Source organism: Cyprinus carpio, chromosome B17, assembly GCF_018340385.1.
Source record: "Cyprinus carpio isolate SPL01 chromosome B17, ASM1834038v1, whole genome shotgun sequence".
In the NCBI taxonomy this organism is placed as follows: Eukaryota; Metazoa; Chordata; class Actinopteri; order Cypriniformes; family Cyprinidae; genus Cyprinus; species Cyprinus carpio.
Genome location: NC_056613.1, coordinates 18,897,602 through 18,912,925, shown reverse-complemented (window position 1 = coordinate 18,912,925; position 15,324 = coordinate 18,897,602). Strand labels below are relative to the sequence as shown.

Here is a 15,324-nt window from a genome sequence, read left to right as displayed (position 1 = left end):
TATGGATAAAGCAAAACAGGGACATTTATAACTAATACATTTGAAATTCATTTGCATTTCACTTTAAACTTTTTACTCAATAAGTTATGCTGAAAATATAATATTGCATCACTTTAGGAAAAAATAAATCTGCAACAGAGGGACCCCCAGTTTATATATCTACATTCATATGACTTTGTGCATTTATGATCATTTAATGCATAGTTTCATTGAGACATTAGTTTTAATTAGTATTTTGAATGAATTTTCTGTTAAATATTTATGTTTTAATTTCTAATTTTATTTTTATTTCAGTTTTATTTTAGTTAGGTACATCAACAAAATGACAAGAAAAATCTTGACTTGGCAACTAGCTGTAATAAAATCATTTTAATTTTTGTTATATTTTATTTCAGATAACTTTTATTTATTTCAAGTTTTTTTTTTTTTAATGGATGTAGTTTGCTTTAGTCAACTAATTACCCTGATAACTAATAATATCCCCGCAATTACTTGAAAGCCTGCAATGTAATGTTCATCCACAAGATGGCAAACACGCAATAACATTATCTCTGTTAGACACAGTGCGTGGGTGGGCCATTAGTAATTACACTAACTTTATAATTTACTCCACCTATTGTTAGTACAGTCTGTATTTATTTCCCGCACTCGTCTTTATTGTGTCTTTGCTATATTTCTTATGTTGTAACTAATGCTTCTTAAAGTTATAGTTCACCCCAAATTAAAACTCATAATAATCTCCCCAACGACATCCTTTCTTCTGCAGTACACAAAAAAAGATTTTTAGTAAATATTTTGGCAATGTAGGTCTATACAATGCAAGTTATTAGTGACTAAAATTTGTAGTTTCAATGTTTCATGTAAAAGCACCATAAAATAATCCATATAAATCAGTTTTGGGTGAGATCACTTATTTATGTAGGCCTATTTAGGAATGAAGTCTTTGGTGATCGTGATTGCAAGGGATTACAACATTGCCAATAAATCAAAATTATCAAAATATTACTAATACTTGGGAACGATATTGTTGTGAGCTGTTAATGTGATAGTAATTTGCGCTTTTGCATTAATACCAACTAAGCCCCACTCACACCATGGACAATCACTACAAAGATAACTATAACTATATTAGCACTAACACAAGACAATATTCTGTTTATTATAAGCATGTGCTGCAGTTGTGTCCTCCTCAAGCTCTTTAAAGCAGGATGGATTATGATTGGCTGTCAACATTTGTATCCTTCATTTTGAAAGACATTTTAATAATAATATCGTTCCACTGTGCTGTGGTGTGGATTCAGCTATTGTTTTAGATTTACAAAGATTTCTTTATTGCTATTATTACGGTTAATGACCTTGCTGTGAATGAGCCTTTAGTAAGTAAAAGGAAAGTGAAATGACTAAAAAGTATGAATAAATCATGTAGCTGGTATGTCATGTGTTTACCGGAAAGTAATATCAATAATGAAGCACTATTGTACTAATCAGGCAAAAGGTTGTGTTCTTTATATTTTGTTCTTGCATGTTACAGTGGTCTCATTGTAAGGCTTGTACTTTCACAATGAGTTCCATCTAAACTCGGGACCATTCTCACATGATAAACTCGGTCATCCCCAGCCCCTTCCCCATACTCTCAGTTCAACAGTCAACAGGTTCAAGTGAACCTTTCCACATTTAACCTGCTTAAGAAGCAAAAAAATCTCCTTAGAGATTTACAGCAATGCAAACAGCACACTGATTGCTGCATAACTGTCAATAGCTGTCAATCAATTATTAATTGTTACAGTAGTAGACACACATCGGGTCTCTTATCCTAGAGGATTCATTTGAAGACTATGCAATGACTGAATAAGAACAATTCTCCATTGTTCTGAAACAGGGCCCTATACACTGCTTTACTGATTGCATCACACTGCCCTCATTAAGTGCTCCCCACCCTTATCCCAATACTGTTGTTTCATAACAAACATCCCCTGATCCTCCACATGGCCATGCAAGAGTAGAAATCTATTTAAAGAATTCAACTTATAGTCACTCAAGACTTATCTCAGTATTCATGTGCTTTCATATGAGTGCAGTTGGTTCCAAGGTCCATTAAAGACATGATCTGTTTGTACAGCTGTGCAAGGAGCAAGCTGTCTTTCTGTGTGAGAGGACACCACTTACTGCTGCATCTCATGTTTAAATCAGCTGGATGGCTCATACACCAAATAATAGAATATTAGGTTCCTTTTGCAGCGTGACTAAAAAGACGTGTTCTATAATAATCATGTATATTTTAAATAATAAACTGTAGCATATCTTAAAGGAATAGTTTGCCCAAACATAAAAAACTGAAAAATGACCAACCTTAGGTTATTAAAGGTTTTTTTTTTTTTTTTTTTATCAAAAAAAGATTTTTGGAGTGTGTAGTTTTACATCACTTGCTCACTAATGGATTAGTTGCAGAGAATGGGTGCCGTCAGAATGATAGAAAAACATCACAAAAATCCACACAACTCTAGTCCATAAATTAACATTTTGTGACATTAAAAGCTGTATGTTTGTAAGAAACAAATCCATCATTAAGGTGTTTAAATTGAAAAATCTTTGACCAAAATACCAGTTGATTATCCATAATACTTCCTCCGGTGAACATCCATCAATCCCCAGTTGTGTTCTCACATCAAAATGTACTGCATATTTGTTCAGAACTGTTTAGAACAGTTTGCTCTTGTAAACAGTACTTGATCTGTGCATATTTCTCTCCTGACATAGACGAGATGACTTTTTCACTGGAGAAAGCAGTGTGTTGGATAATTCAGCAGCTATTTTAACTCTCATTCTGACGGCACCCATTCATTTTTTAATATCATTCAAATTTGAATTTTTAGGCTTACTATCCCTTTAAAAAGAGAATCGAAGCAGAAAAATGAGAAATGCTTTTTTTTTTTTTAATAACTGTAATAAATGTTTTCAATAAATAAACATTATATATTTGAATATTATTTAATATATTTGAAATAAACCACAAAAATATTGAATTAAAAAATGCTTACAATGCCAAAATTTGATAAAATATTGTAGAATTTTTTTCTCATTGTTGGACATGTATGCCTGCATCTGTTTGCAAAAGTGTATGATAGTTTCATTAAAAAGAAAAAACCTAATACAACATGAATTTGCACATTCTTGAATCATAACTATATGCATCAATGTCTTTATTTTTAATATGTAAAGTGACCTTTAATATCTATATATATAGCGATCAATAAGAAACAACATACAAAATATGGATAAATTTGCATTCAGTTTTTATATAACAGGTTTACATATTGAACACAGCATTAAATCTAATGTTGTTGGGTTTAACAAACCCAACTCTCTCAAACATACTTCTGCAATAAGCAGATTCGAAAGAGTCATTTGTACTATACGTATAGTGACCTATAATTACCTATCTATCTAGATATCAATAAGAACCAATAAACATAATATGAATAAAGTTGTTTTCATTTTTTTATATATCAGGATTATATACAGAACACAGCATGAACTGATGAATGTTGTTGGGTTTAACAAACCCAGCTCTCTAAAAGACATACTTCTGCAATAAGCAGATTTGAAGTAGTCCAGACAATTGCCCTAATTTTTCCTGCAACAATCAGCTATGAGCAACTGGACATGTGCAACTCATGCAATATAATGTCCTTCTTGACCTAAACCGTTGATTCCATCTCCGTATGTACAGTATCCTCCACTTCTTTCCGATCAGCCCATCCTACAGTGTGCCTGCAGGACTCTTCTTCACTCTTAGTCAACTCCGACTCTGGCTTAGCCCTCTTAGTCGGATTACAACATAGCTTGGGTTTGCATTGACTTCGACAGGAAAGCTCACACTGAGAGTCACCAGATCCTTCAGAAATGGGAGAAAATTCTGGCTGAACGGTAGTAGCATGGATGCCTTCATCGTGGAAGATGTCTTTAATGCGTTTGGCAATGTCCATGTAAGAAGCTGGATCCGTGCATTTGATGTGAGCGGTTGCAATAATGCGAGACCCAGCCAGCTGCCAGATATGCAGGTCATGAACGGCCTTAACTCCATCCAAGCTCCTTAGCTTCCCATTCAGCTTGTGCATATCGATCTGTTTGGGGACTGTTTGTAGGAGAATCAGAGCCGACTCCTTTAGGAGAGGGAATGTTGTGTAGAGCAAAATACACACCATTATTAGACATAAAGTTGGGTCCAGGTAAAGCACCCAGCATGGTCCGGCCACAGACACAGTTCTGGGCATCCTGTCGGGTGTTTTGGATATGCTCAGGACTGTGGTATTAACATGTTGGTGTTCAGTCAAGTGGCTGCTACGGCAGGGGTTGAAACAGACTGTGTCGCTGTGGCATGGTGTCCACACAAAAGTGAAGATCAAAGCGTTGACTACCACAATGACAGAGCCTAACGCATCACCGAGCACGTGCAGGAACACCCCACGCATGTTCATCTGGGAGGCCGACTCAGAACTGTGATCCAAGTCCTCCAACGAGCCCTTAGCAGTGATTTTGATGTTTAGGCTGTCTGGAAAAGTCAGCAAAACGAGCAGAAAAATAAAGATGAAGAAAACATTGTTTTTAATTATACATGTTTTTCAATAGGTTGTTTTATGGCCAAGCTATTTCTTCAAACTTCTTCCAGGGTTTTAACACTTTTTGAAAAAAAAAAAATAAATCTTATTTTTTAAAAAATACTAATATTATAGAATTTTTGCACTAAAAGAGGTAATAAGCAGAAGAAATATTCATCACAGAAAACTGAGTTGACTGTTAAGACACCGTTCCACACTTTCTGAATTTCCATGTTTTTGACTGGATACCAATTTCTAGCTGAAGAAATGCTAACTGCAAAATAACATACTATGTACTCATGTCATGTACATACTATGTACTTATTATAGTAATTACAATACCTAGATACTAACCCCAAACCTAACCCTATTCCATGTAGTTACCTTGTATTACAGTACTTTCTTAAGTAAGTACACTGCAAGTACATGTACTGTAAAATACAGTGCAAAACGTATGCTGACTACAGACATTTCCATGATCGTTTTACGATTTTATTAATTCTGATGACTATTCCAGGCTTGGAAATCACACTTTTGAAATTCCCTTATATTCCATGACTTTTAAGACAGGGGTTTCTGAATTTCCATGTTATTCTCATTACTTTTCTGTTCGTGCGAAAACCAGAAATACCAATTTCTAGAAGAAATACAAACAACAAAAAATAGTTGACTATAGAAATTAAGAATTTTTTTTTTTTTTTAAGTTTTTTTGACATTCCCTGATATTCCAACGGTTTCCAGGACTGTGGGAACAGGACTTTTTTTAAAATATGATTTTAAGAATTTCCATTTTTTTTATTCCAAAGGTGTAAAAATAACAATTTTTAAAATCCCTAATATTTCCAGGTGTTCAAAGAATGTGACAATCTTGAATTTATATGCAAGTGTTAGATTATAAATAACATAATAATCAAAAAACAAACATTTAATATAATATTGTTTACAAATGAATAAAATTGTAATTGAAATCAAATACCTGATTTTAGTTCAGAAGTTTGGTCTCCTTGAGAACTGTTGCTGTTTATCATGAGATTGTATGCTTCTTCGTGTGCCTTCGGTTTTTCATACTCTCTGCGATTCGTCTTGTGAAGATGAGAGTGTCCAGTCTGAGAGTGACCCCCATGAGAGTGTCCGTGCCCACCAACCCCCGCGTGTCCGTGGAACAGGAAAAGACCAAGTACATTCACCAGGAGCCCAGCAACGCCGACCCAAATGACCACGCGCGGATTCTCGATCTCGTGAGGCAGCGTGTAGCGCTCCACGGCTTCTAACACAATAGTGAAGCAGAGGGCCGTCAAGAACACGGCGTTCACTAACGCTCCCATCACTTCTGCGCGGATCCATCCATACGTGTTTTTACTTGTGGCACGAGCTGTCTCCGCAAAACTCACCGCGATTAAAGCCACTACCAAAGCTATTACATCCGACATCATGTGAAAAGAGTCTGACAACATCGCGAGAGACGCAGTTATCCTGCTTACCACAACTTCAACAATGAAAAACACAAGCGTTAAAGACAGCATACACAGCAAACGCACCCGATTCTGTCCCAAACACATTTTTGTCTTTAACGGCAAAAAATAACTAATTAGATTATTTTAGTATTTATAATAATTTACATTTCGTGACAAAAACGGTTTAAGGTGTCTATGGCATTAACAGTATATTAATGTTGAAAATAAACGCATAAACGCTGTTGCTATTGGTAACTCACGATTTGACAGTTGCGCGACGCACTAGAAGATTCAGCACAGCGAAACATTCATTCATACTTCTAGACAGAAACACCGGCCGCTATAGACTGATGATGGAATAAAAGACGCTCATGAATCTCCAGCACAAGTTAAACGAAACTTGAGACTTTGCACCCGGTAAAGTTCTCCACACGGTCTGAGCGGGGACGCGCAGTCCCATTGGCCGACAATGACTGAACGCTGGAGTCACGTGGTCAGTGGACCGTTCAAACAATGTACATCATAGCAATCAGTGCAAATGGATGGAAATTACTCCAGGTGTGCACAGATTAGTTACATTGGTAATAAAGAAAGATTATCATTAGCCATAAACTTAATGACTGTAATTCTGAGTCACATTAGTATGATTACCAAGCCTGAAAGTTCAGTATTGTGCAGTAATATTACATTTACATTTACATTTAGTCATTTAGCAGACGCTTTTATCCAAAGCGACTTACAAATGAGGACAATGGAAGCAATCAAAAACAACAAAAGAGCAATGATATATAAGTGTTATAACAAGTCTCAGTTAGATTAAACACAGTCTACGTCGCAAGGGCTTTTAAATAATATAATAAAAAAAATAAAAACAGATGTAATAGAAAAAGAATAGAGCAAGCTAGTGATAGAGGTCTTTTTTATAATTGTATAATAAATGAAAATAAAAATAGATAGGATACAAAAAGATTAGAAAGGTAGTTAAATTTTTTTTTTTTTTAATAGAATTAGAATAGTGAGGGAAAAAGTTAGAGGGTCAAATAAAGATGGAAGAGATGTGTTTTAAGCCGATTCTTGAAGATGGCTAAGGACTCAGCTGCTCTAATATTAATCATGTTCTGTTCGAAATTACTATTTTTAATTTTTGGACCCAAAATTCTGAGAGACCCAAATGCAGATAGATAGATAGACAGACAGACAGACAGACCAGACAGACAGACAGACAGACAGACAGACAGACAGACAGACAGACCAGACAGACCGACAGACAGACCAGACAGACCAGACAGACAGACAGGACAGACAGACAGACAGACAGACAGACAGACAGACAGACAGACAGACAGACAGACAGACAGACAGACAGACAGACCAGACAGACAGACAGACCAGACCAGACAGACAGACAGACCAGACAGACAGACAGACAGACCAGACAGACAGACAGACAGACAGACAGACAGACAGACAGACAGACAGACAGACAGACCAGACAGACAGACCAGACAGACAGACAGACAGACAGACAGACAGACAGACAGACCAGACAGACAGACCAGACAGACAGACAGACAGACAGACAGATAGATAGATAGATAGATAGATAGATAGATAGATAGATAGATAGAATACAATGATGATGAAACAAGAATGATCATAAAGCATTGTTGTGACTGTATAATTTGCAGCCCCATATGTGTAATTAAATTATATATATATATGTTAATATTCCACCTCTTTTATATTCAGGACATGTGAAAATGTAATAGGTCAAATAGGGATATTAACATTAGGGTATCTCACCATTATAACATTATTATAATAATTTACAGATGGGGATGCAGTCACAAAAATCCCATATGATAGTATATATGTATGTTTCTTATCTATACATAGGCCTATATTATAGCATATACTATCAAATAATATATCAAATAGGCTAATATAGAACAACGTTACATTTCATTTAGCTATGAAAATGCTTGTTTCATCATCATTATGATTGTGTGTGCGTGCGTGTGTGTGTGTGTGTGTGTGTATGTATATATATATATATATATATATATATATATATATATATATATATATATATACTGTATATTATTATGTATACACACACACACACACACACACACACATACACATACATACATAATAAGCATATGTGTGTCTGTGAGGAACATGGTAAAATAATCAAAAAGAAAAACAATTAGTGACTATTTTATTTATATTTACCTGCCCAACTCAACCCGAGCAGCTGTCCTTCTTCAAGAATCGGCTAAAAACACACCTCTATCTTTATTTGACCCTCTAACTCTTGCACTCTCTATTCTAATTCTATTCATAAAAATGCCTTAAATCTTTTAGACTTGCACTCTATTTATTTACTAACAGCTTGTTTTCTTTAAAAAAGAAAAGAAAAAAGAAACTAACACTAGCTTCTATAATCTTTTTATATTCTACCTATTTGTTTTCTTTTTTATTTATTATACAGTTAACAAAAGAAACAAGGCTCTAACACTAGCTTGCTCTATTCTTTTCCTATATCTTTCTATTTTTTTCTTTTCATTTATTATATGATTTTAAAAACCTAGCTATGTGTACTGCATTAAACTAACTGAGACTTAATAGCACTTGCATATCATTGCTCTTTTGGTGATTTTTATTGTTTCCATTGTCCTCATTTGTAAGTCGCTTTGGATAAAAGCGTCTGCTAAATGACTACATGTATATATATTTGCTGTTGTTTTTTTCATTTAAACACATATATATACATACATATATATACACACACACACACATACATACACATATATATATATATATATATATATATATATATATATATATATATATATATATATATATATATATATATATATATATATATATATATATAGTAGTCTTTTAACATTTATTATCACCATCGTTATCGTTATATTTTTATGGTAACGTTTCCCCCTGCAAATTTAAGTGTATTAATTTATATAAACTAAATAAATTTTTGAGCTATTAAAGGATTTTGACTTCTCTCAAACCCTTAACAAACATGAAGGTTAAGTCACATAAGCCACTCCAATTTTTGACCATAATGAACTCTTTTAGCCATATATAATTTTTGTACTCTATTACTTATAATAACTTAATCACCGATAATCTCATCATTGAATGATTATAACCTGCATACCGAATGCGTCAGCACCTCACGCAGAGAGAAAACATGCTAGTCCACCTATCAGCAGCGCGCCCCGTCTATTGTCTGCGAGGATCAGGGCGTGTGCTGCCGGTGGAGCAAGAGATGCGCGGGGCTCGGTGCATGAAGCGGAGTATAACGATGGCGTTGGACCAAGATGCTCTGCACTCCTGTTTTCATAGGATGGACATACATTTACTGCATTCAAATGCGTATGTGTAGGCTGCTTGTGAATGTGCGTATTTCATTTAATCCTTCCTCGATAACAGCAGAATATTAAAGACGTAGCCTACAGGCTTTTTCATAGAAATGATGAAGCGAAATAGCCTACTGCGCCCGCGATCCATGTCGATTGGCAAGAAAGCAGAGGCGGTGAAGGTGGTGGTGCGTTGCCGCCCTTTAAACAAGAAGGAAGAGGCAACGAATCAAGAAAGAATTGTTGAAGTAGATGTCAGATTGGGACAGGTGAGCGTGCGTAAGCCCAAATCATCCGGAAGCTTCTTAAAATCATTCACGTTTGATGCCGTCTATGACGTGGGTTCGAAACAAAACGAGCTGTATGACTATGCATGCAAACCTCTTATTGACTCTGTTATGCACGGGTTCAACGGAACTATATTTGCTTATGGGCAAACTGGCACTGGCAAAACATATACAATGGAAGGTGTGCCCACAGACCCCGAGAGGAGGGGAGTCATCCCAAATTCATTTCAGCACATTTTCACTCACATATCCAGGTCTCAGAACCAACAGTATCTCGTGAGAGTGTCTTACATTGAAATATATCAAGAAGAGATACGAGACCTTCTCTGCAAGGACAACAATAAAAAACTGGAGCTCAAGGAAGATCCTGAGTTGGGTGTTTATGTCAAAGATCTCTCATCTGTGGTGACTAAGAACATAAAGGAGATTGAGCATGTCATGAACTTGGGGAACCAATCAAGATCTGTCGGATTTACCAAAATGAACGAGCGTAGCTCAAGATCTCATGCAATTTTTGTCATAACTATTGAATGCAGCGAAATGGGAATTGATGGTGAAGACCACATTCGTGTTGGAAAGTTAAACATGGTGGATCTGGCCGGGAGTGAGCGGCAAAGCAAAACAGGCGCGCAGGGACAGAGGTTTAAAGAGGCTGCGAAAATAAACTTGTCGCTTTCAGCTCTTGGAAATGTTATCTCAGCTTTGGTGGATGGGAAGAGTACCCACGTACCCTACCGGGATTCCAAACTCACCCGGCTGTTACAGGACTCCCTCGGAGGTAACTCAAAAACCGTTATGGTGGCCACCGTTGGACCAGCTTCGTGCCACTACGATGAGACGCTCACCACACTGAGGTATGCCAACAGAGCAAAGAACATCAGGAACAAGCCAAAGATCAACGAGGACCCCAAAGACGCCCTGCTCCGTGAGTTCCAAGAGGAAATAGCCCGGCTGAAGGCGCAGCTCGAGGAACGAGGGATGCTGGCGAAAGAAAGGAGGAGACGGAGGAGAAACAGTATGAGGATGAAGAGGAGCATGAGCAGCGGAGAGGTGGAAACTCCAAGGGATGGAGAGGTGGGGGTCGTCGAGACCGTTCAGGAGGAGAGTGTGGAGGACTATTGGTGGAAGCAGCAGATGGCCAATACCTCTGCCAATTACAAGCCTGATATTAGCAGGAAACTTGGCACCGTAGACGAGAAAGCTAAGACTGTGGTAGAGTTGCTGAAGGAGCAACAATCTATGGAAATTTTGATTGAAAAATACAAGGTTAGTTCTTTCCACACAGTTTTTTCTTCATGCAGATTATACACTAAACCACATCATATACTTTGTGCCATGTTTTTTTATAGGCTATGGAAAGTAAGCTTCTGGTTGGAGGGAAAAACATCATTGACCACACCAATGAACAGCAGAGAACACTGGAACTGAAGAGACAAGAGATTGCTGAGCAGGTGACCGTAGTACAAAAGTAGCCATATACATAGTAATTATAATACACAGCAACATAAAAACACTTGAAGAATCAGAATCTCATATGTGTGTGTGATAAATCCTTCTAGGAAAGAATGGAACGAGAGATGCAGCAGCTAATGTTTGAACAGGATGAAGAGACAATTGAACTGAAAGAGACGTTCACCACTCTACAGCAAGAGGTGGAATTTAAGACCAAGAAACTTAAAAAGGTACATAAGGTCGCTGACACACACACACACACACACACACACACACACACACACACACACACACACACACACACACACACACACACACTGCTCACTGTTTTGAAGCAGAATGAAATGTAAGTCTAGCACATTACGTGTAAGGAATACTCAATTCTGATTATCTTTGAAATATTTTTTTATATAAACGTGGTTCTCAACCAGGGGGCCGGGACCAACTAGGGAGTCTCCGAAAACGTCCAAGTCATTCTTTGATATATTGTCAAAGGAGGGCCTTGAGTCAAAAAGGTTGAGAGCAAAACTGTATAATTGATATCTCCAGCTACTTTTGATTTAAATCGATTTTATGGCCAGATTTTTTATTTATTTGGCATGTTTTCATAAATCTTATAATGTACAATAGGCACAATAAGCAAGGTCTTGATACCTGGTTTATTTTGTGATAATATCTGGCTCATTGTACATTATCCTTGTCAAAACTGGTTCATGGTTTACTGTAGGTACTGTATCATGGATCTTCATCAGGCATGGCATATTTAGACTGATATTTAGACCTTTAGACTGCCTGCTTAAAGAGATACTCCACCCCAAAATGAAAATTTTGTCATTATTCATTTACCCTCATGTCGTTCCAAACCCGTAAAAGCTTAGTTCGTCTTTGGAACACAATTTAAGATATTTTGGATGAAAACCGGGAGGCTTGTGACTGTCCCATAGACTGCCAAATAAATAACACTGTCAAGGTCCAGAAAAGTATGAAAAGCATCGTCAATCTGCCATCAGAGGTTCAACCGTAACGTTATGAAGCAACGAGAATACTTTTTGTACGCAAATAAAACAAACTTTATTCATATCGACTTATAGATATATATTTATAAACTTTATTCATCAATTTGTCTCCTCTGTGTCTCTCCAAATCAGCGAAGCGCCATTTTTGGAGAATATGAGCTGGTGAGCCCCGCCAAAAGGATAAGTTTTCTACGTGTATTTACGCTTTGATTGGAAAGAAAACAGTGCATCCTTGTGTCACGGAAGACACAGAAGAGCATAAGCTGCCTGCGTTCAGCTCATATTCTCCAAAATGGTGCTACAGTTATGTGGAAAGACACAGAGGAGACGAATTATTGAATAAAGTTGTTATTTTTGTATTATTTGCACACAAAAAGTATTCTTGTCGCTTCATAACGTTACGGTTGAACCACTGATGGCAGATGGACTATTCTGATGATGTCTTTCATACTATTCTGGACCTTGACAGTGATAATTACTTGACAGTCTATGGAACAGTCACAAGCCTCCCGGTTTTCATCCAAAATATCTTAAATTGTGTTCCAAAGACGAACAAAGCTTTTACGGGTTTGGAACAACATGGGGGTAAGTGATTAACGACAAAAGTTTTATTTTGGGGTGGAGTATCCCTTTAAATAGTTTAGCTTGTGTTTTTTTAATCAATTCAATTAATTTTAATCATCAAAATCAACCATTCAAGCAATTTTCAATCATGGTTTTAAGGTCACTGTTCTTTAATGTGTAGTTTTTTTATTCACTTCTTTAAATTATGTTCGTAATATGAGTATTTGATGCTCATAGGAAGCACAACTTACTAACCCTGTTTAATACAGCAGACATTAGCTATGTTAAGTGCTTATATTTTAGTCTTATTTTCACCCCAGTCAACACTGCATTGGTTGTTCATCTCAGTTTTACAGTAAGCTGCAGCTGGTGAGGTCTGAGATTGGAGATATCATCAATGAACATGTCACAATGAGGCAGGAACTGGAGCAGACAATGAATGAGCTGACAAGAGAGATGAAATTCAAGTATGTCCCACCTGTCCTCACAGTTTTATTCTGAAATAAGCTATACAAAGACAAAACTCCTGTACATGCTGTGATGGTTTTAGTTTTTTCACTTGTCCCTTTGTATTTTTTATTTTTTTTTACCAGAAACCTGATTATTGAGAACTTCATTCCTCCAGAGGAAAAGAATAAGATCATAAATCGTCTCCACTTCGACAGCGAGGAAGACCAGTGGAAAGTCTTACCTCTTCTGCCTTCCGAAAAGTATGTAAAATAATCTTTCTTCCTTTACATTACAGTAAAAAAAAGGATGATGTTCTTATCTGATGATATTGTATCTTCTCTAATTTTCCAGTAACTCCCCTCTTGTCCGACGAAGGCCAACTTCTGTAGTGGGACACAAGAGACCAATTAGTCAATATGCTCAAGCTGCTGTGTCAACCGGGTCTCCTTCTAGATACAGGGTTGGTATTGTACAGAGATAAAGTCATTTTGAAAAATTTCAGTCATTATGGAATAAAACAAATGACTGTTTTAAGGTAATAATAACATTTTAGTGAATTTAGCAACAAAAAAATACATTACCATTATCAAAAGTCTGAGGTTGGTAAGATTTTTTAAGGTTTTTGTTTAAATCTTATGCTCACCAAGGCTGCATTTTCAGTTGCAATCAAAATTATTCAACCCCCAGAGACTTATGAATGTTTTTATTTACAAATGCCATATTTTATTTTACTGGATTTTTTAAAGTGATAATGTCAGTATATAATGTAATATTTTTGATTTTATAGGACTTTTTTTTTTGGTAATACAGCTGTGTCATAATTATTCAACCCCTATTCAACATTGCTGTCACTTATTTATTTATTTTAAATCACTTATTTGTTAAGTCACTCATTTGTTATTTCAGCATCATTACTCCAGTCTTTAGTGTCACATGATTCTTCAAAAATCATTCTAATATGCTGATTTGGTGCTCAAGAAAAAATTCTTCTTATTATTATTATGTCAAGGCAATTAATGTTTGTGGAAGCCATGATAAAAATTTTTCAGGAGTCTTTGATGAATAGAAATTTCAAAATAACAGCATTTATTTGAAACACAAATCCTTTGTAACATTTGAGAAATGTGCTGAATAAAATTATGAATTTCTTATTAAATAGTAAATAATAATAATAATTAAAAATACTTGACCCCAATATTTTGAACTGTAGTGTATAATCTTGTAAAATCTTTTGTTGTCCCAGTCTGAGAACATTATGCTTCTGGAGCTGGACATTTCTCCACCCACCATGGTGCCCCTGGACCTTCAGAGGTCAGATATAAGGACCCAAGACTTGATACGTGACTTTGGCCATTATAGAAAGCGGACGACTGCATCCCGGGTCATGAAAGCCAGATCGTGGTGAGTACCCTGCACATCATCTATTATTCAGCTCCTCCCCAGAAAGCTGAAATGAATTGTCTGCATTTAAACCTCGTTCTTTTCTTCCTCCTCAAGGTACCAAGGTCCAAGTCAGTCTGCTTCTTCATCAGCCAGCTCTATGGCCCCTGGGCCCCAATGCCCAGCCTCAATGGGGGCTTGTGCAGCAGCCTACCAACCATGAGCCTGTACAGTGTGTTACGCCTGCAAGCATAGAAAGCACTTAATTATTCTTTGCACTGTTTTCATGAGCTTTAAACGATGCCATTTGTTTTTTTCATCATCTTGATTTTTTAGCATCAAGGCTTAGCCATTTTAAGCACAACTGTCTCCTGTATACTTGAAAATGCTAGTGTATCCTGTTTAAGCTTGTGATGTCATTCTTGAACAGCAATGTGAACAATAAATGGATCATAAACAAACAATCTCTCAATGTTTACCACATAACAAGAAATACAATCCTGAACTGTACAAATGTGAATATCAAACCATGACTTCATACAAACAGCATCTGCATTGAAGATCATGTACAAGATTAAAGAAAAAGCACAGAGGGAGTTTGAATAAGGAAGCCAGTATACTGTAGATCATATGACTCTTGGTTACATACCATTGTAGGCCACTTTAGCTTTAGTACTCTGGGAGGTTTATCACAAGCTCGGATTAGGCCAAGGGGCAACTTTTAACCATACACT

The 15,324-nt window shown here is 36.4% G+C and overlaps 2 protein-coding genes across 2 annotated transcripts; one reads left to right on the top strand and one right to left on the bottom strand.

Moving 5' to 3' along the window:
- Positions 1–3,270: 3,270 nt before the first annotated feature.
- slc30a1b (solute carrier family 30 member 1b) lies at positions 3,271–6,762 on the bottom strand. The gene is made up of 2 exons (XM_042742659.1): positions 5,575–6,762; positions 3,271–4,552 (listed from the first exon to the last, which is right to left on the bottom strand). The coding sequence occupies exons 1-2, from the start codon at positions 6,155–6,157 to the stop codon at positions 3,699–3,701; spliced, it is 1,437 nt and encodes a 478-aa protein (XP_042598593.1). The 5' UTR covers positions 6,158–6,762; the 3' UTR covers positions 3,271–3,698.
- A 2,268-nt stretch (positions 6,763–9,030) lies between these two features.
- On the top strand, positions 9,031–15,054 carry kif3cb (kinesin family member 3Cb). The gene is made up of 8 exons (XM_042742658.1): positions 9,031–10,994; positions 11,078–11,179; positions 11,288–11,410; positions 13,109–13,227; positions 13,354–13,470; positions 13,562–13,670; positions 14,454–14,611; positions 14,708–15,054. The coding sequence occupies exons 1-8, from the start codon at positions 9,555–9,557 to the stop codon at positions 14,811–14,813; spliced, it is 2,274 nt and encodes a 757-aa protein (XP_042598592.1). The 5' UTR covers positions 9,031–9,554; the 3' UTR covers positions 14,814–15,054.
- Positions 15,055–15,324: the final 270 nt, after the last annotated feature.